The following is a 17608-nucleotide window of genomic DNA, read 5'->3' as shown; positions in this document are numbered from 1 at the left end:
GCAATCAGCGTGAGGCCATCCCCTTTTTTCAAGATTATCAGCTGTCAGACAGCGTCCTTTTACAGCCAGCCACATGAAGAAACGTATTCTTGCCGGTGCCTTCGCTTGCCAAATTAATTCGCTGATTGGGCAGAGTTCTTTTGCCAAGAAGAATACACTGTAGGCTGAGGAGCAGCTGAAAGGCCATCGAATCTGTCCTACGACTACGGCCCAAATGCCTCTTTTGGGTTCGGAGATTTTTTTTCCCCGAACCCCTCCACCAACAATAACATCACCGATAAGTCAGTACTTTTTTTCATCAGTTCATCAAGCATGAAACCATGATCCATAGGCTTCATGCTGAAATGAATTCTCTCAGTAAAAAACATCATTTGGGTAAGTAATAAATTCAATGTGGAAACGGAATGATTTTGGATGAGAGTTGGAGCAGGATAATTAACTGACGGACAACGAATTTTACAGTTCGACTGTAAAACACGAAGAGTAGTATCTCGTTACCAATTGCGAACCATTTCTTAACAATGATTTGATTTCCATCTCCTTTCTACAAGTAAAAACATATTGCTACAAAGCAAGTAGATGTCATCAACAAGTCTGTGAGCAGCTAAAAATTTTGATTCTGGATTTCCTTCTTATTCCTACCAAAGGAGTTCTGATGAATGGGTAGTCAATTAACTACTTACTGGACAATTAGCATGTAATATGTTGCTCTCTTGTTTCCATTTTGATTAATCAATCAGTTCATCCCTTCCTGACATTGACCTGTGCTCTCGTCATGCTCCATGCCTTGAGCTGCGACACCTTCACCGTGCTACTGCCATTGTTGAAGGCGTACATGTGGGTGGCGCCGTCGACGACCGCCGCCGGGTACACTCTGGCCATGATGCACGCCCTGCCGCCGCCGCCGAAGCTCTCCACCGCCGACCGGTCGATCTGCACGCACGCCGGCGAGTCAGGTTTCGGACTGTTTGTTCATTTCACTTCCTAGATGTGTTGTGTTGATCGTGCAGATGCAGAGTCACTGATTCATTCACTCACCAGAGTTCTCAAGGAGATCTTCTTCTCCTTTTCAAGGTCATATTCAAAGAAGCCTCCATATGCTGGTGTGTACAGTCCTGGTCTCAACGATGATCTGCACAAGTAAAAATGATGAACACAATGTTGGACAATTAACTGTCAGACAAAAGAGCAAGTTCAGACTTTTCAGATATCTTCGTTCTTTTTTTTAGTGTTTACTGTCAAAGGTTAGATTTCTACAAATATCATTTCACTTTTATCAGTGCAATGCAAATAGGGAGTTCTTAAGCATCAACAGAATCTGGATGAAGAAAAAGCATTAACCTTCTCAGATCAGAGCACAGGAGAACCATGTACTTCTGCTCTGATTTGTAAACCCTGAAGTGCACAGTAGTGTGCTCGTCCATGTTATCAGAGGCAAGAACAACAAGTCCAAATGGCCCCAAGCCGCCATGAACTGATGCATCTGCTTCTCGGCAATGCTTCTCGGTGTCCAAAAGCCAGGAAGGGTCAAAAGGATCAGCAGCATCTATGGATGTCAGCTCAAAATCTATCTCCACATCTGCCTGCTTCAAGAAAATGGTGTGCCATATTAGCTACAGTGTCTGCAAAAAAAAAACATAATACTTTTGTTGAGGTAAATTGGAACTAGCCTGTAAAGTATCAGTTCCCTTGATCTCAAACAGATCACCCTTCTTGAGTTCTAAGCCTTGATGGCTGACTTCGTTTCTTCGAAGCGATTCGACCTCTTCGATTGGCCATTGCAGCAATCGCTTGCCATCACCATCTAACCAAATTGTCCTGGGGATTGCCTTTATGAAATGACGAATGAGGATCAGTATGTTACACTGACATGCTAAGGCTAAAACATTGCTTCCATAGTATAAAATTAAAGGAGGAGTAAATTGCATTGGTGGTACGTAAACTTGTTAGATGGATGCAATTTAGTACAAAAACTTGTAAAATACTCGTTTCAGTACACGAACTTGTCTAGTTCGTGCGAACGAGGACCAAAATAACTTGACAATGTTAATTTTATAATGCTGATGTTGATTAGTATGTGACGTGCATACATCTAGTGAGTATGCATAAGACATGCAATATTTATAAATTTGGTCTCTACTTTATCCTTCATCATGGAATTGATGAATTTTATATGTTTCTAACCCTTAAATCAGTGCTCGGCTTTTTCATCATTTTCTACTATCATTATATCCTATTCTATTTTTTATTTTTTATTTTTGATTGAATAGGTGTATGTTTAATAGCAACCTTTTTAGATATATGTTTACATAGTATCTTAATCGGCCCCTAAATCGATAAGATTAGCCATGTAGTATTGTAGTGTCCTTTTCACCTTCCTCCTCACGCACCAAACAAGTTCATGCACCAAAACGAGCATTTTACAAGTTTGTGCACTAGGTTGCACCCACCTGACAAGTTTGTGTACCGACGATGCAATTTACTCAAGGAGGAGATTAGAGGCTGATTTTCTTACATGGATGCCAGCCCAACCTTTTGCAACATCATCTGACGTACTATCTGTCTCATTAGTCCAGCCCCATATTATCCTTCTTCCCTTTTTCGAATCGAAGAATGACTTCGAAGCATAGTAATTGCCATAATCAATCCTCAACCACAATCGTCTGTCATCCAAGACAGTATCCGGCACAAACATGTCATGTTTCAGATCATAAACCCCAATCATGTACTTGTCACAGGAATCCAAGCTCATTTTGAGGACATGCTTGGCGCCATTTGGGATAGCTGCAGAGAGGTCCAGTCCATTGTTCTTGCCAGGCAATACTGCAAAGAAATCCGGGCACTCCCACATGTTGGATGCATTAGAAGAATACAATGGGTGATCTACTCTAGTCCACTGCATAAAGTCTTTGCTCTTGTACAAAAGTGCTGCACTGTAGCCATTCAGCTCAGCCCCAACTGCTATTCTCCATAGCCCATCCGGTCCTATCCAACCGGTTGTCGGATCTCTGAATTGGTTTGAGTTCAAACCCGGACCGACCGGTTCGATCAAAGGGTTGTTTTTTGGCTTGGTCCATTCCCTCAGGTAAGGATCAGACCGGTTCTTTGGTAGCACAATGTTTTGAACCTGACGCTTCTCCGTGTCGGCACCGGTATATATGATAACCGGTTGATCACCAGTGAGGATTGTTGCTGAACCAGTCCAACAACCGTTTATGTCGCTCGGAGTATTTCCTTCTATTGCAGGTTCAAGACGGATCCAGTTGATGAGATCTGTCGAGACCGAGTGGCCCCAAACTATGTTACCCCAGACTGATCCGTTCGGGTTATACTGGTAGAACTCATGGTAGATGCCATTGTAGTACATTGGCCCTGTAAATTTTGAGATAATTTAGGCACGCAATGTCTCAGTTTATTCTACAATTTGTTTGGATGCATATTATGTGAAGAAGATGCGTACCGTTTGGATCTTTTGAATTGCCACAAATTTGCCAGGATTGTCATTTCATGGAACATTTGAAAAAGAAGAGAGAATGTCAGCTTTAGAAGAATTGTCCAATATAGAAGACATAGCAAACAGGAGGAAAAATTCAAGAATCAGTACATGCTTGATTACTAGTTACTAGCCTATGTTTAAGAAAAGATCTGCTAAATATTCAGAAAAAAAAGTTATGTAGTTAGGCCTTTTAGAACAAATCTTAGAATTATCTAGGTCAACATTTTCTAACTGGAGCTAGTATTAACAGAACAGTACAACAAATGTGGAGTAGCTTTATCTGAGAAAACTCCACATTTGTTGTACTGTTCGTTCTGTTAATACAAATATGATGCCTAGCGTCAAAAGACGGCCACAAATACAACATTTCAGCGGTAAATATTTTCCAGCGAAAATCTAAACATAGAAATAACCATATTACGATTTTACTGAAAATCAATCTGCAGCACCATAAACGTGTGCAACAATCAGCAGTAGAGCTCACACAAGCAGTGAGTTGCCTACCTACCTTTCCCCCCTCCTCTCTATACCATGAAATTCATATAGACACAAGAAATTAAGCTCATCCACACGGCTTAACTTCTGCAGCTAGAAAAGATACTAACTAATTAGGGCAGCTGTTTCTTCTTGAATCAAGAAACAAAAGGAACACCAAATTGGATAATACAGTTTCTGGTTGGATTCAGCCAAAGTCAAAAGGGTAAAAACTGATGGAAAACATGCAGACATACCATTGATCCAGTTCTTTGGAGGCTGGAAGTGATATCCAGTTCTGTATCCCTTGCTGACAATAGAGGAGACCTTTGGAGACTGTGGATAGAGGAAGACTCTCTGTGTGGCCTCTACACCATTCCTGCAGGGAAGATTAGATTCACAGGAGAAAAGTACAAGGAAGAAGAGGATGAGAAAGGGCCACTGATGCCATGGCTGGGGTATTGGGGCCATGACCATTGGAGAGGAAATGGCCAAATGGCGATGTGAGATGTGTGAAAGACTTTGTTAACTTGTTGGCGTGGTGACCCAGCAGTACAAAAGTAATGAAACTTGCTTGGATTGGTCCAAACAGGAGTTTTCTAAGCATTCAGTACTTAGTTTACTTCAACAGGATGGTCAGTTTCCATTTAGACCTTGCTTTGTTGCAATATCATGGAGCATACCAGCTTAAGGAAGGTTCAGCATGACTTAGTTTGTTTGACTTGGTAATGTAAATTTATGCAAAATAAGGTTCTAAATGAAAAAAAAATGGAACTGTCTGCAACCATAATATACCTTGAAGAATCTATTTGAGCCAGCTAAGCATCATTTAGCATATTTTCATAAGACTTCTTGCTTGTCCCATGGACTTTGCAAAAGGTTTCTTCTACTTCCTCGCCTCCTGATTTGCCTACCCTCCCAATGTTTCTGTCTTTCTCCTCTCTCGTACATTTTTCTTCTCTAAATCTTCTCTCTTCACTTCTTCAGGGGTCTTCCTGCAGAAAAACTATTTTTTTTTGACCATGGACTCTGATTTTCAGCAGCAGTCTGTCAACAAAATCCTCTTGTGATTTTCTTTTGTTTTTTATTTGTTTTGCTGTCTGAACTCTATCCACTCCCCACCCCCCCCCCCCCAAAAAAAAAAGAACAAAAAGGAAAAGGGAGGGGAAAAAACCGTGTCCACTAGAATATATTTCTGACCGAACTACTGAAAATCTCATACTTCACTGGATAGCTACACACACTGACGTTCTGCATTTCTCTCCGGGTTGTTGTGCTCGATGTATTGCGGTATTACCTCATCGCTGAGATGATAACATTTTAAACGATTTGAAAATCCTTGCAAATTTCACCAGAACGAAAATCCATGAGCACGGAACCTATATATCTGGGAACGCAAAAAACCAGAGGATTAAAAATCAAAATCAATCAGAAGGAAGAAAAATTATGACAGCTGTGGGATTTGAACCCACGCCCTTTCGGACCAGAGCCTAAATCTGGCGCCTTAGACCACTCGGCCAAACTGTCTTCGTTGTGATTAGGCGGATTGTTATTTATAAATCATAAAGACATTTTAAAAACGCTAAAAAGAAAAACAAGCCGGAGCTGAGAAGAGGACAGAGGTTACCTGTTTTTGGCCGGTAAATAAAATTCTGAATGCTCGATTGCTATGTGAAATATCTCTGCTTGTTTTACAGCACAAATATCATATAGGAACGCACCGTTTGAAGAAGTTGGTAACTTCATCCATACACATAAAAAACGGAGCGATGAATTAACGCATGATTTGAAAAATAAATTAATATAATTTTTAAAGTATTTTTTCTTATAATAAAAAGATGGTTTGAAAAGAGGGAGAAGAGGTTAGGAATTCTGCAACAATTCTGAATCGAACCCCTCCAAAAAGAAAATCTTCATCTTCAAACCCAAGTAGTAAAAACTGTCCAGTATTGATTTGATGAATTGGTTTTTAGAACAAGCACATGTCTAAAATTAATCGCATTGATCGAGAACAGTATAACACAGAAAAATTAAAGCCCAAGACATTCTGAGCGGTGGCGCGGGATAGGGATGAGAGAAGCGAAACGGTGGAGAGATGCAGCAGGAGACGAGCTGCCGCACGGTGGCCAAATGCTTCAAAATGCAAAGAACCAATCAAGGGAATTAAACAGGGCGCCTGCCTGCTCGTTTGATCGCATTTCACACGGATGGCTGACAGGTTGCCCATAGATCATGTGAGGAGTATTCACATGAAAAGTGCACATAGAACATTGGCATTGTCGCTAGATCAGCAAATCTTTGAGCATTTATACAGACAGTCACGCCAACTCAAATATTTGCTTCTTTGTACACATGTCCATGTTAGTGTCCACTAAGGAATTTCTCTTGTACGTGCTGAGAAGCAAACCATGAAACAGATTTACCTTCTTGTGTCCATGTGCCTCGAGCCTTTTACCAATCTTCATCCAGCGTAGCTCTATGGAAGCACATCACTGTGCATACAAGGATGAAGAAGGACGTGAACTCGATGAACATGGCTCCAGTCTCAATTAGGCCAGCGTGCCTCAGAATTGCTGGGATTGCAATGCTTCCCATGGCAGATGCACCAGTCAGGAATTTTGCAGCATTGAACCACCTGAAATGATAAACACTCTATCATTAGTTTGTCACAACTACAAATCAGAAGGAATTTCCTTATTCCAAACTATTCTTTACATATGTTAGTTTACATCCAAGTAGTACAGTATGTATGGTAAAGTTTCTGGAACGAAAACAACAAATCAAACCATACCCTCCACCATCTCTGCTAGTCAAGAACTGGGTAGATCCACCACCGAAGAATAGGCATGGCATCGGTACAAGGACATACATAAGAGCTGCAGAAGTATGGCAAATGTCAGTTGAAGGTCGACGAGGATTAGACAACACTGATTGAGGATAACTAACTAACAATTACCTGCTAACATAGGCCACCAATTATTGTACAGAGCACAAGCCTGCACCATCAAAATAAGGAAAAATAATTAGCTATAGAACCAACAGCCTGATCAAACAACAAGAGCATGTCCGTCATGTGGGCTATGGTGTCTTCAAAATGCTACACGCTTTGTTCACTGACTGTGAAGTATTATTTCTAGCACGCATACTCTTCTACAGTAATTCTGGACAGCAATTGATGCTCCAGATTGCTCTAAGTTTTATGAATTTCACAACATAATTAGCATGACAGACATACAGAGTAATGTGCATGAATGAATTGTACAAACAAAATGCCAAATCAAACTGTTAGGTTCTCACTTCTCAAAGTAATGAAATAGTTAGTGAGTAAATAAATAGCAACTGTCATGAAACAAAGCACCCAGAAGCCTGAATTTTAGCAAATAAAAGAGGCTAGGTGGAGATTTAAACAAGTGAGAATTATGTACCAGTATTTGCAAAAGAATACTTGTTGAGAACATAAATGCAAGTCCAGCGAGCCTGTAGTAGAAGCAATTATATTGTTAACACTTATCTTAAATGTAAAAGAATGGTCAGAAAAGAATCTGAATAATATACTTACACTGTCAAGACACACATCAATGATAAGTGACATCATCATCATCATCCAGCAGAAAGGTATAAAAGCAAAGACAAGAAGCATTAAGTTAGTGAAACTTTCAAACCAATTGCAGGAGAACAAAGATGATGGCATGACCTAATAAGGAGCACTAGAGTCTAACAAATAGCTGATAGTGAAAATGAACTGTATTTTCAGAAAGGTAACTCTATGCAAATGAAATACTATTCTATAAAATCAACAAGCTGGTCTGAATTTCATAACCATAATTTAATGCATATTCTTCCTCCCAGTTTAGCTAAAAACACTTCAAAGGCTTAATAGTTCAGCATGATTTTTTTTTCTTCAGAGGATGGTCATGCTCATCTTTGGTGTTGTGCTACATAAAGGCTAATCTAAAGACGACATGGTTTTCGAAGTGCTTTTGAACAAGTTCGATGATATTTTTTATGAACATGAGGTTGCACAAATAAAGGTCGAAAGAAGAACATAAGTTGATCTGGGATGTTGTTTTTTGATGGACTAAACATACATCAAGCATGTGCAGAGCTCCATGTTAACTTCAAATTGTCCAGTTCCATGAATCATAAGTAGAATTTGGTTACAAATTTTGAATCAAAACCATGTAGTTTGATGCTTCAGTATCACTGTATGCTTTTAGCAATAAATTGAAGAAAGTGATATCCAAATACATCTCAGAAGCAGTGTAGTTTCAGGTTGGTAGCAAACAACCAAAATAATTTAAATGCACATGGTAAAATTTATATCCTAGAGCTAGAACTCAAAACCAAATGCACATAGTAAATGCTCATGGGTATCAGTTAAGCGATTCTGAGGGACACTTGTTATTGAGCTAGATGGTTAAGTTCACATTTTTGCAGGCATATTTTTGGCTTATGCTCCTTGTTCTGTTGGAAACTCGGGAGGATGCAGATGAGTTGAAATACAGGATAGTGTTTCATGCACAATTGTAGGTAAGCCGGACTACAATATCTACTGGCAAAACATAAGACCCAATACAAGGTGCTAACTTGGAGGATCTAATCACTTTGATTCTTTTTTTTTTTGCAGGGATAATTCACTCTGATTCTATGAATGACATATAAACAGATAATCGTGTTCACCGAATGCCAAGACTAAATCTGGGAAAGTTTAACTTCACAAGCATTACAACAAACCATGCGCGATGAATTGGGAACCCGACGCCCTAATCCGTAAAGCACGCACCAGCCAATCGTAACACCAAACTCGAACCGGAACCCTAGCCGCCCAATCCCCCGCCACCCCGACACTCGAATCGGAGAGCCCAAACGACGCCGAAATCGGGAACAGAACCAGACTAGCAATTGAGCAAATCTTAGATGGGGGAGGGAAACTCAGAGCGACCCTCACCTTCGACGGTCATCGCCATCTCCGCGAGCAAGCGGAGGCCTCTGCGGGGGAAATTTTCTCCAAACTCGAGAGGAGCACCTCCTTCTTCTCCCCTTCCGCTCTGACCTGCGTTGCGAGTCTCTTGCGCTTTACCCCCCTCTCTAACGAGAAGAGAGAGAAATACTCCGTGGAGGCTGACAGTGGGCCCCACATGTCAGCTGCATATCGCCCTTGTTAGGTTAGGGTATTTTTCTCTCTTGAAGTCTTTGAGACTTGAGAGCTCAGCTCGCCTGCCGCCGCAACGAGCGCTTGCTTCGCTTCGCCCTCCTCAACGGCGGCGGCCGGAGGAGGAGGAGATGGCGCGGCTCACGGTGGAGCAGGCGAAGCGCGAGGCGGGATCCGCCGGGACGCTCGCCACGTCGCTCAACCTCTCCCACCGCGCCCTCTCCGACGTCGGTGCTGTGTAGCCTCTGCCTCGTCGATTGGTGTTTTTTTTCCTGCCATGTTTTCTCATCCTTGTGTTGTGCGGTGCTGTGCTGTGTTGGTTTTTGTGTAGGTGTCGTGCCTGAGCAGCTTCGTGAATCTGGAGCGCCTCGACCTCGGCTACAACTGCCTCCTCACTCTCGAGGTAACTAGTCAATGTACTACGGGTTAAAACACAGTATTCTAGTGAGAAATGCACATGTTTATACAACAAATTTAGCATCGGTGTAGATTCTTGGTGAATTTCACCTGTATGGATATATGCGATGTCGGTGTTACTGTGTTCTCTACAAGCATAGGCACTGGGTAAATCCATCTGAAACATTGAATAGTTAAAAGGATGAATCCCGTAATAACCTTTTAGAAAGTCATATAATGGACTAATTTGATGTCCCATTCGGTCTGGATTATTCTTTGAGTTCATTGAAGTAGAGAATTGATGGCTAATCGTTCCATTAAATCATTGCTGTGGCTGTGTTCATCAGAGTATCTTTTTTTTTTCCACTCACATTGTGGTTTTGAATGCTGAAGGGTCTATCAAACTGTGCCAATTTGAAGTGGCTTTCGGTTATTGAAAACAAGCTTGTGAGCCTAAAAGGTGTTGAAGGCCTCTCAAAGCTGCAGGTGAGTTACTTCTCTGCCCCGCAAAAGGATCTTAGCCTGATTACTTCACTTGCAATGATTGGCAGTTGCTCCTCTCCTGTTGTACAGGTATTGAATGCTGGCAAGAATAAACTTAAAACAATGGATGAGGTCAAATCTTTGACAAGCCTGGGAGCATTGATTCTAAATGGTAATGCTATGCACAAATGCTATGTTTTGTCAGTTGTATTTTGTTTCTGCTGGTAGCTTGATGACTGGATCTCTGTAATTTCTCATGCAGATAACAACATTTCTTCCATCTGCAAACTTGACCAGCTTCATCAGTTGAACACACTTGGTATGCATAGTGAGATCTCAATTAATTATAGAATGAACTGAGTGGCTTCATCCTGTAGAATTCATTTTTTCCCCTTGGAATGATTAAATGATATGGTCTTGATTTGTGCCGATAATTTTGATAAACCAAAAGGATGTTAATAGTTTTTGTAAGTATAGTAAGTTTGGGAACCTTAACATTAAGATCCTTGCCCATTGCAATTTCTTTCTGCATGTAAAATACCAGTTTTCTTATAAATCATCCATATTCAGTTTTCATATTGTAGTACAAACCCATCACCCAACAAAAGAGTTGTTTTACAGTCCAGTTTGGAACAGGCAAAGAATAATGATGTTCCCTCCACCTAATTTACTTCTGAATGTTTTTCTGCTGCAGTTCTTTCCAAGAATCCTATTTTCACTATTGGTGATGCTTTGATGAAGGCAAAGGCCATGAAAAAGGTTTGTATTATTTAGTTTTGCAAAAAAAAAAGACCTATCAGCTTTAATATGCACTTTTTCCTGTTTTACATGACTAATGTTTTGTCATTACCTTCCTCAGCTATCCTTATCTCACTGCCAGATAGAAAAAATTGGTTCTTCTCTCACTGCGTGTGTGGAACTGAAGGAACTTAGACTTGCTCACAACAAGATCACTGTATGTATATGGACTTATGGATAGCATATGTCTGGGTCTCTTTTGCACATTGTTTTTTTTTTCTGCTCGAAAGCATGTTACATTCCACTTGGTCACTCTGTAACATCTTGCTGAACTCTGTCTGATTCACAGACAATTCCATCAGACCTGGCAAAAAATGTCAAAATTTTGAACCTTGATTTAGGAAACAACTTAATTGAGAGGAGATCAGATTTGGAGGTTTGCATCTGATTAATTTTCTCCCACCCTTCTACATTCATAATATCTTTACACTGTCTCAGTCTATCTTTTTTCTATTCTTTTTCTTTTTTTTTGGGTTAGGTCCTTTCTGAATTGCACTACTTGAGGAACCTAAACTTGCAGGGAAATCCTATTGCTGAGAAAGACGGTCTAGCCAAGAAGGTAATACCGTTTATTTTCTGCCTTTCTGTATGTATGCAATTCTGGAGTAACTCTGGATGTTTTCTCAGGTTAAGAAATTAGTTCCCAACCTACGCATATTTAACTCAAAGCCCATGGAGGCCAGCTCCAAGAGTAAGAATTCTAGAGAAGAGAATCTACCAATCAATGATGCTGATACGCCTGATGATGGTCCTACTGACATTTATACAAAAAAGAAAGGCAAGGGGAAACACTCAAAGCAACAAATTAAGAGCCCTGAAGAACCTGCAGGACAAAGTACTCGCCCGGATGTCACCATTGCTGCCCCAGCCAAATCTGAACTGCTTGATGGCAAGGAAATGAAGAAGGAAAAAGCGGCTGTAGAACATGTCAAGAACAAGAAATCAAAGAGGAAGGATGACAACTCTTCTGTTGATCATACTGATAAAAAGGTTAGTAAGGGAGCCAAGAGGACAAAATCTGCCAAGAAGGAAGAGAAGAACGCCGACGGAATTGATGACACAGAAATGCCATTTGCAGACTTGGTGTTCTCCGGTGAAGGCAACAATCCAGAGCTTGAGTTGAAGGGCAAAAATCAGGAAATTGCCCGAGATGGAAAATTTGGTGGCCTGGTAATCGATCACACCAAGAAGAAGAAGAAAGCCAAAGGCACCGTCTTTGGCTCGTCAGCTCTTGAGCAGCTATCATCTGTGCCGGAGGTAGGATCAGGTGCACTGTCAGGATGGGATTAGTTGTAATGAGCTGCGAGTCTGATGACTGGCGATTAATGCTTAATGGAATGTTGGAACTCCTTATTTTGGCTTTACTTGCAAGCCGAGCTTTTGTATGCACCATCTGCTTGTTTTGTCACTTCAAACGTGCAAACTGACCTGTCGGTGCAGCAAGTGTTGAAAATTTTGTACAAGTTCAGGTTGGAAGTTTTGTAAAAGTTCAGATGATGGGGAGCTCAATTTCCCTGAACTCAACAGTGTTGTTGCTTTTCATCCATTATTATCCAACTCTGTAGTTAAGCAAAGACGCAACATTTCGTACTAGTTTTTTTCTGAAGATTTGCTTTGCCATACATTAAAAGAAACACAAAATATACGGTAGCAACTGAAGTCAAACCAGTCAGTCCGAGAACATAATGTCCTGTCGAAACAAGGCCATGCCATTATCCTGTCAATTTCCGCACCGTAACCCCTATATATCATCGCCGTGAAAATTGTTTACAGAGCACTCAATAAGACAAGTGCATATGCATGTTTGCATAACAAGACGAGGAATCGCTAAACTTGCTTCGAGAGATATTGCAAAACTTTCACCTCCGTTTGACCTGGACTTTCACAAGATATATGCTGTTTGAAGATGATAGCAAAAATCTAATCTCATCAGGTGATGTGTATAACGAGGGCAATTTCTAAGATAAGGCCCAAATATAGCGAGAATTGGATTATACAACATTGTAAACAAAATCCCATCTTCATGTCCACCACTGATCATTGTGTCGGAGAACTTCAAAACCTCTTGCAAACAAATTCATATGGAGGAACTTTATCAACTGCAGAAGGAGAGTCAATGAACTCACATTAATTCTTATTTTGTGTCATTCATATTTTTCGCAAATTCATAAAGCATATATACCATCTCCCCAACTAGCCATTGTGGGTGGTGAAGACAACATCTTCTTGGCAAAAGCTGTTATATCATCTAGAGTCATTTCGTCCATACATTGAAGAAAATGGTCAACAGGCTTCCTGTGGTGACAGAATAGAAAAGAATCAATGATTTCTGTGCGGAAGACTTCTAAAAAATGAAGTGTGAAAGATATTGCCTTACCTGCAACCATAAGTCAATATCTGCCTCCCTATATCTTCTGCAACAATTACCTGGTGCAAATTAAAATAAGTACACTAAAGCAGGTTACTTACCTGTGAAAAGGGTCAGAAAGATTTTTGTGTGTGTGTGCGCGTGTGTGTATTGGGGATGGGGGTTCCAAAATTACCCTGGATTCAAGATTCATCAGCACGGCAGAAATTGTTGAGTTTTTCGCTCGTGCCAATTCAATGTCTGTCACTGTATACATACAAATCGCATCAAGTTTCAGATCAGGTAGCTTCAGTGGATGCTGAAGCAGTTTTGGCAAGCAGGAGATGATATATACCTTGTCCAGGTGTTGCAATAGCAATCAGTTCTTTTGTCGCAATATCAACAGCCTTTGCAACAAAATCTGAAGGCTGGACCAATAAAAAAACAAAAAAAAAGTATTTCAAACTTCTAGTACTCAAAAACGAACTGAAGCAATGGCACTTCAAAATTTTGAAAAAGCAGACTTTGCCAGCTCTAGTCCCTTTTGAAGTCCTACTCACACAATTTGATAAAATGACGAAGTAACAACTCAAGGTAGAAGCTGCAACATGTTTCATATAATTCACTATTTAATTCGAGGCACAGAATAATGTATAAAGATGAGCTTACCGTGGTCAAGTAAATACCAAAGAGGCCACTTCTATCAAATGCATTGCTAAATACCGAAAATGATTCGACCGTGTGGTATTTAGTTAAGACACGCAGATCTGCAAAGAAATAACAGTTCAACTTATAGCCTTTCAAAAAAAAACTTAAAAAACTGAAATAACTAAAACGGCCAAAAAAACTAGGGTACTAAACAAGCAGCACTAACACAAAAATGGCTATTAAAAACACAATCAAATATATATTCATTATTCCATATTGTAGCAGTTTGCAATCCTACTATCAAATGGTTGTCAAGAGAATGATTCAGATCTGCAAAGAAATAACAGTTCAACTTATAGCCTTTTTTTTAAAAAAAAAACTTTAGGAACTGAAATAACTAAAACGGCAAAATAAAAGCAGCAATTACACAACAACGGCTATTAAAAGCACAATCTAATCTATATTCATTATTCCATATTGTAGCAATTTGCAATCCTACTAAAGTCAAATGGTTGTCGAGAGATAATTACTTACAAAGCCGTGAATGCATCCCTTTTCCAGGACCACCAGAAGAGAATGAACCACCACCGCCCATTAAAGTCTACAAAATATTTTGGCATATTCATGGATATATGTTAGAAAGTGCAGTTGGGATGCAGATGTCAACATAGGCCAGATTGTTTTTAGTAAATACCCACTCATTAAGTATACCTGTACTACAGTCATAATTGTGGCATCTCTCTCTTCAAGCCAGCCCCCGGGCACTTCGAAAGCCAAAGCAACATGGGTCATCTGCAGGGAGAGGAATGAGCAGGGTTTCAATTTTAGAGCAAAAGGAAACCCCAAAAGAATAGGCAAAGTAGTGTTGATGGGAAGTATATTACCTCTGAGTCTGCTCTATGTCTAAAATCCCCACCGATATACTTAGACTCTGGCCTTTCCACTGGGGAGCCCTTGTGCCAATCAGACAATAAAGGCTCTGCAACATCTAAAAGGTATTGATGATCAACACCTGATGCTGCTACAACCAAGCGATCAGCAGTGAAGTTCTCCTGTTCAGTAATAGATTTTTTTTTCATAAATTTGTTAACTGAGGCACTGAGCTATAGAGATAGAGCTACACTTGCATTTTAGCATCGTTTGGAAACTACGAACAGCATGAATTGAGTCGCATTTATGAGTAATTTATAAGTCAAATGTGATACAGAAGCAAGAGAATTACGTGATAGAACTTTTGAATAATACTGCCATTGATTCGTGTGAGACTCTCCTCAGGGGCTACTAGTGGATTTGCAAGAGCACCTGTGTATCCAACTAGATTAAGTGATTCCTGAAGAAATCTCTCAGGGTTCTTCTGTAGCTCCTGAACTTCTTCTCTGGCAAAGGCCACCTGATAAACCAAACAACCATAATCAGTGCGCTGCAAATAGCTAGTAATAAGCTGTATCTTAGAGGCTAGTCTATCCATGAGTCCAGCACCTGTCGCTCGACTTCGTCTTGGAGGAACAATGGATTGCGGACACAGTCGATGAGCACCTCGATGGCCTGCGGCAAGTAGGCCTTGAGAGTCTCGTAGCTGTACACCGTCTGCTCCCTTGATGCAGACGCCCCGATGTTTCCTCCGGTGGCCTCCACATCCTGCACAATCTGCAGGTGGCTGCGGTGCGCCGTGTCCTTGAAGGACAGCCTCTCGAGCAGGTGTGACACGCCGGCCGTCTCCGCCGTCTCGTAAACCGAGCCGGAATCCACGAACACCCCTACGCACGCCGACGGGCCCTGCGCCAGAAACCCTCACACAGCGTCAGCCTCGTCGCCGCCGCCGCCGCCGCCGCCGCAGCACAGCAGAGGAACATAGAGTATCCAATACCGGGAGGTCCTCGGAGGCGACGCGGACGCCGTTGGGGAGCGTGGTGACGCGGGTGGGCTGGACGCCGAGCTGGTCGGGGAGGCACTGCGGGACGTCGAGCCCGGGCAGAGGGTGCAGGAGCGAGGTCGTCCGCGCGGCGGAGGCTACTGCGCCGCCGGAGAGCCATTCCCGGCGGCGCCCCGACGACCGCGACGCCTCCCGTAGCTGCAACGCGAACCACAAGCCATACTGAAATCGTAAGCGAGAAGCACCCGCTAAACCCTAGAACTAGAAGTAGCAGGCCGCCGGTGGCTGGCTCACCTCTCTCAGCAGGCGAGCGGAGGAGCGCAGCCGGAACATGACGAACGACGGCGAGGTTGGGAGCGCGAAGCCGGCGGGGAGGTGGAAAGCCGCCGCCGCCGCCGCCGCGGTGATGTTGGGAGACGATTGCTTGTGTTGGGCCGTAGGGTTTTTGTTTTTTTTTTTGGTCGCATCGCCAGTGGGCTTAGGCCGTCTCAATTGGAGGCCCAGTAGAAAGAGCAACGTGGCGGGCAGTGTCGTCTTCTTCCCTCCCCCACCTTGGCTCTTCAATTCGCCTTATCCAAAGTAAGGCAAAGCAAGGAAGGCCTCTCCTCCTCGTGGCCATGACCATGGAAGCCTCCATGTCCAGGACAGTGTCCATGCTCTTCTCCGCCAGGAGGTGCATCGTCGCCAGCGCCGCCAAGGTAATCATCTTCTTGGTTGCTGGATCGATCACCGCCGATGCACTGTTTAATTTGTTCATCTTCATCGACATGGATTGATTTCTCCAAACTACAGGACATCGAGATAGCACAAGGAGGAAGAAGGAGAAGAAGCAACGATGTGAAGCAGCAGCGAGGGTCACACGGCCAGCTCGCCGTGGCCGCGGCGACGACGGCGGCGGCCATGACCGGCCAATGCCACGCTGCTGCTGCTGCTGCTGCACCGGAGCGTCAGTGGCAGGAGGTGGCGGAGTGGGTGTGCAGGGCGGTGGCGGTGGTAGGGGAGCTGGACCCAGCGACGGCGAAGGCGGCGATCGGGGTGGCCGGGCCGGCGCTGTCGGCGTTCGGGTTCCTGTTCATCGCCCGGATCGTGATGTCGTGGTACCCGAGGCTCCCCGTGAGGGAGTTCCCCTACGTGGTGGCGTACGCGCCGACGGAGCCGCTCCTCGCCGTGACGAGGAAGGTGATCCCGCCGCTCGGCGGCGTCGACGTCACGCCGGTGGTGTGGTTCGGCCTCGTCAGCTTCGCCAGCGAGATCCTCGTCGGCCCACAGGGATTGCTCGTGCTCCTCTCTCAGCAAAAGCCTTAGCAAACTCTGTTTCGTTCGTTCGTTTCCATGTGAAAAGTGAAGCAAATTAATACGCTGTGATTCGGACTTTACACGATCTCTTGTAGTATTAATCGTCGGCTACAAAAACCAAGTTCTAACGAAAAACGCTCAAAATCGAATTTGAGACAGTCATGTTTTTTTTTCTCGAGATGCTCTCACGGGTGACAAAAACAGCTTATTTTCGGTGCTACTCACTCCGTTTCAAAATATAACGATTTTTTTTAGCACTTAAAATTTGTCCCAAAATACAAAACTTCTTCGCCAACATTCCCTTCTCAACCAATCACAACCCTAAACCATTCACTTTTCTTATCGACCTCTATTTCTTAACAAATCACAATCTTTCCTCATTTAATTTTACATATTTTAATACCGTATCTAACTCTAAAACTTCTTATATTCTGGGACGGAGATAGTAGTAACAGATGGTCTCTCCAGGATTGGATTTTTTATGGGACGGAGGGAGGACTTATATTGATTGCTATAAACTTAAAAAAAATAAATTTATGTGGTTTTTTTAATAAACCTCCTTATAAATATCTTTTGTACAAAACGTTAGTTTGAGAAACAGAGCTCACAAACCATTTAGTATTTAGAGAAATAGTACTCATAAAA

General features: G+C 42.4%; 5 protein-coding genes and 1 non-coding gene across 9 annotated transcripts; 2 read left to right on the top strand and 4 right to left on the bottom strand.

Annotated features, from left to right (window-relative positions):
• Positions 1 to 440: 440 nt before the first annotated feature.
• LOC4324001 (beta-fructofuranosidase, insoluble isoenzyme 4-like) lies at positions 441 to 4733 on the bottom strand. Of its 2 annotated transcripts, none has more exons than NM_001406086.1 (7): positions 4228 to 4560; positions 3461 to 3469; positions 2516 to 3372; positions 1671 to 1829; positions 1342 to 1583; positions 1039 to 1132; positions 441 to 933 (listed from the first exon to the last, which is right to left on the bottom strand). In NM_001406086.1, the coding sequence occupies exons 1-7, from the start codon at positions 4445 to 4447 to the stop codon at positions 742 to 744; spliced, it is 1773 nt and encodes a 590-aa protein (NP_001393015.1). In that variant the 5' UTR covers positions 4448 to 4560; the 3' UTR covers positions 441 to 741. The 2 variants fall into 2 exon arrangements, with proteins under 2 accessions (NP_001393015.1, XP_066162699.1); XM_066306602.1 differs by having other exon boundaries at positions 512 to 933; positions 1342 to 1579; positions 1667 to 1829; positions 4228 to 4733.
• Positions 4734 to 5417: 684 nt separating this feature from the next.
• Positions 5418 to 5497, bottom strand: TRNAL-UAG (transfer RNA leucine (anticodon UAG)). Its single transcript has one exon. It is a non-coding gene; the product is annotated as a tRNA-Leu (tRNA).
• Positions 5498 to 6129: 632 nt separating this feature from the next.
• On the bottom strand, positions 6130 to 9048 carry LOC4324475 (vacuolar protein sorting-associated protein 55 homolog). 2 transcript variants are annotated; one of them, XM_015793734.3, is made up of 5 exons: positions 7530 to 9048; positions 7396 to 7447; positions 6927 to 6966; positions 6762 to 6846; positions 6130 to 6605 (listed from the first exon to the last, which is right to left on the bottom strand). In XM_015793734.3, exons 1-5 carry the CDS (start codon positions 7544 to 7546, stop codon positions 6422 to 6424), a joined length of 378 nt encoding a protein of 125 aa, XP_015649220.1. In that variant the 5' UTR covers positions 7547 to 9048; the 3' UTR covers positions 6130 to 6421. The 2 variants fall into 2 exon arrangements, with proteins under 2 accessions (XP_015649220.1, XP_015649226.1); XM_015793740.2 differs by having other exon boundaries at positions 8919 to 9048.
• A 117-nt stretch (positions 9049 to 9165) lies between these two features.
• On the top strand, positions 9166 to 12345 carry LOC4324474 (uncharacterized). Of its 2 annotated transcripts, XM_015793709.3 has the most exons (10): positions 9166 to 9349; positions 9454 to 9525; positions 9912 to 10004; positions 10092 to 10173; positions 10264 to 10320; positions 10696 to 10760; positions 10861 to 10956; positions 11089 to 11175; positions 11278 to 11358; positions 11427 to 12345. In XM_015793709.3, exons 1-10 carry the CDS (start codon positions 9254 to 9256, stop codon positions 12087 to 12089), a joined length of 1392 nt encoding a protein of 463 aa, XP_015649195.1. In that variant the 5' UTR covers positions 9166 to 9253; the 3' UTR covers positions 12090 to 12345. The 2 variants fall into 2 exon arrangements, with proteins under 2 accessions (XP_015649195.1, XP_015649188.1); XM_015793702.3 differs by having other exon boundaries at positions 9912 to 10173.
• A 166-nt stretch (positions 12346 to 12511) lies between these two features.
• LOC4324473 (mitochondrial-processing peptidase subunit alpha) lies at positions 12512 to 16085 on the bottom strand. Its single transcript, XM_066306833.1, has 13 exons — positions 15962 to 16085; positions 15662 to 15865; positions 15274 to 15570; positions 15017 to 15184; positions 14679 to 14846; positions 14506 to 14586; positions 14329 to 14395; positions 13816 to 13913; positions 13502 to 13574; positions 13343 to 13413; positions 13177 to 13226; positions 12982 to 13094; positions 12512 to 12898 (listed from the first exon to the last, which is right to left on the bottom strand). Exons 1-13 carry the CDS (start codon positions 15998 to 16000, stop codon positions 12855 to 12857), a joined length of 1473 nt encoding a protein of 490 aa, XP_066162930.1. The 5' UTR covers positions 16001 to 16085; the 3' UTR covers positions 12512 to 12854.
• A 110-nt stretch (positions 16086 to 16195) lies between these two features.
• On the top strand, positions 16196 to 17043 carry LOC4324472 (protein COFACTOR ASSEMBLY OF COMPLEX C SUBUNIT B CCB3, chloroplastic). Its single transcript, XM_015793727.3, has 2 exons — positions 16196 to 16365; positions 16460 to 17043. Exons 1-2 carry the CDS (start codon positions 16285 to 16287, stop codon positions 16970 to 16972), a joined length of 594 nt encoding a protein of 197 aa, XP_015649213.1. The 5' UTR covers positions 16196 to 16284; the 3' UTR covers positions 16973 to 17043.
• Positions 17044 to 17608: the final 565 nt, after the last annotated feature.

This window comes from Oryza sativa, chromosome 1 (genome assembly GCF_034140825.1).
Source record: "Oryza sativa Japonica Group chromosome 1, ASM3414082v1".
Taxonomy (NCBI): Eukaryota; Viridiplantae; Streptophyta; class Magnoliopsida; order Poales; family Poaceae; genus Oryza; species Oryza sativa.
This window is presented reverse-complemented; position numbering and strand designations above follow the sequence as displayed.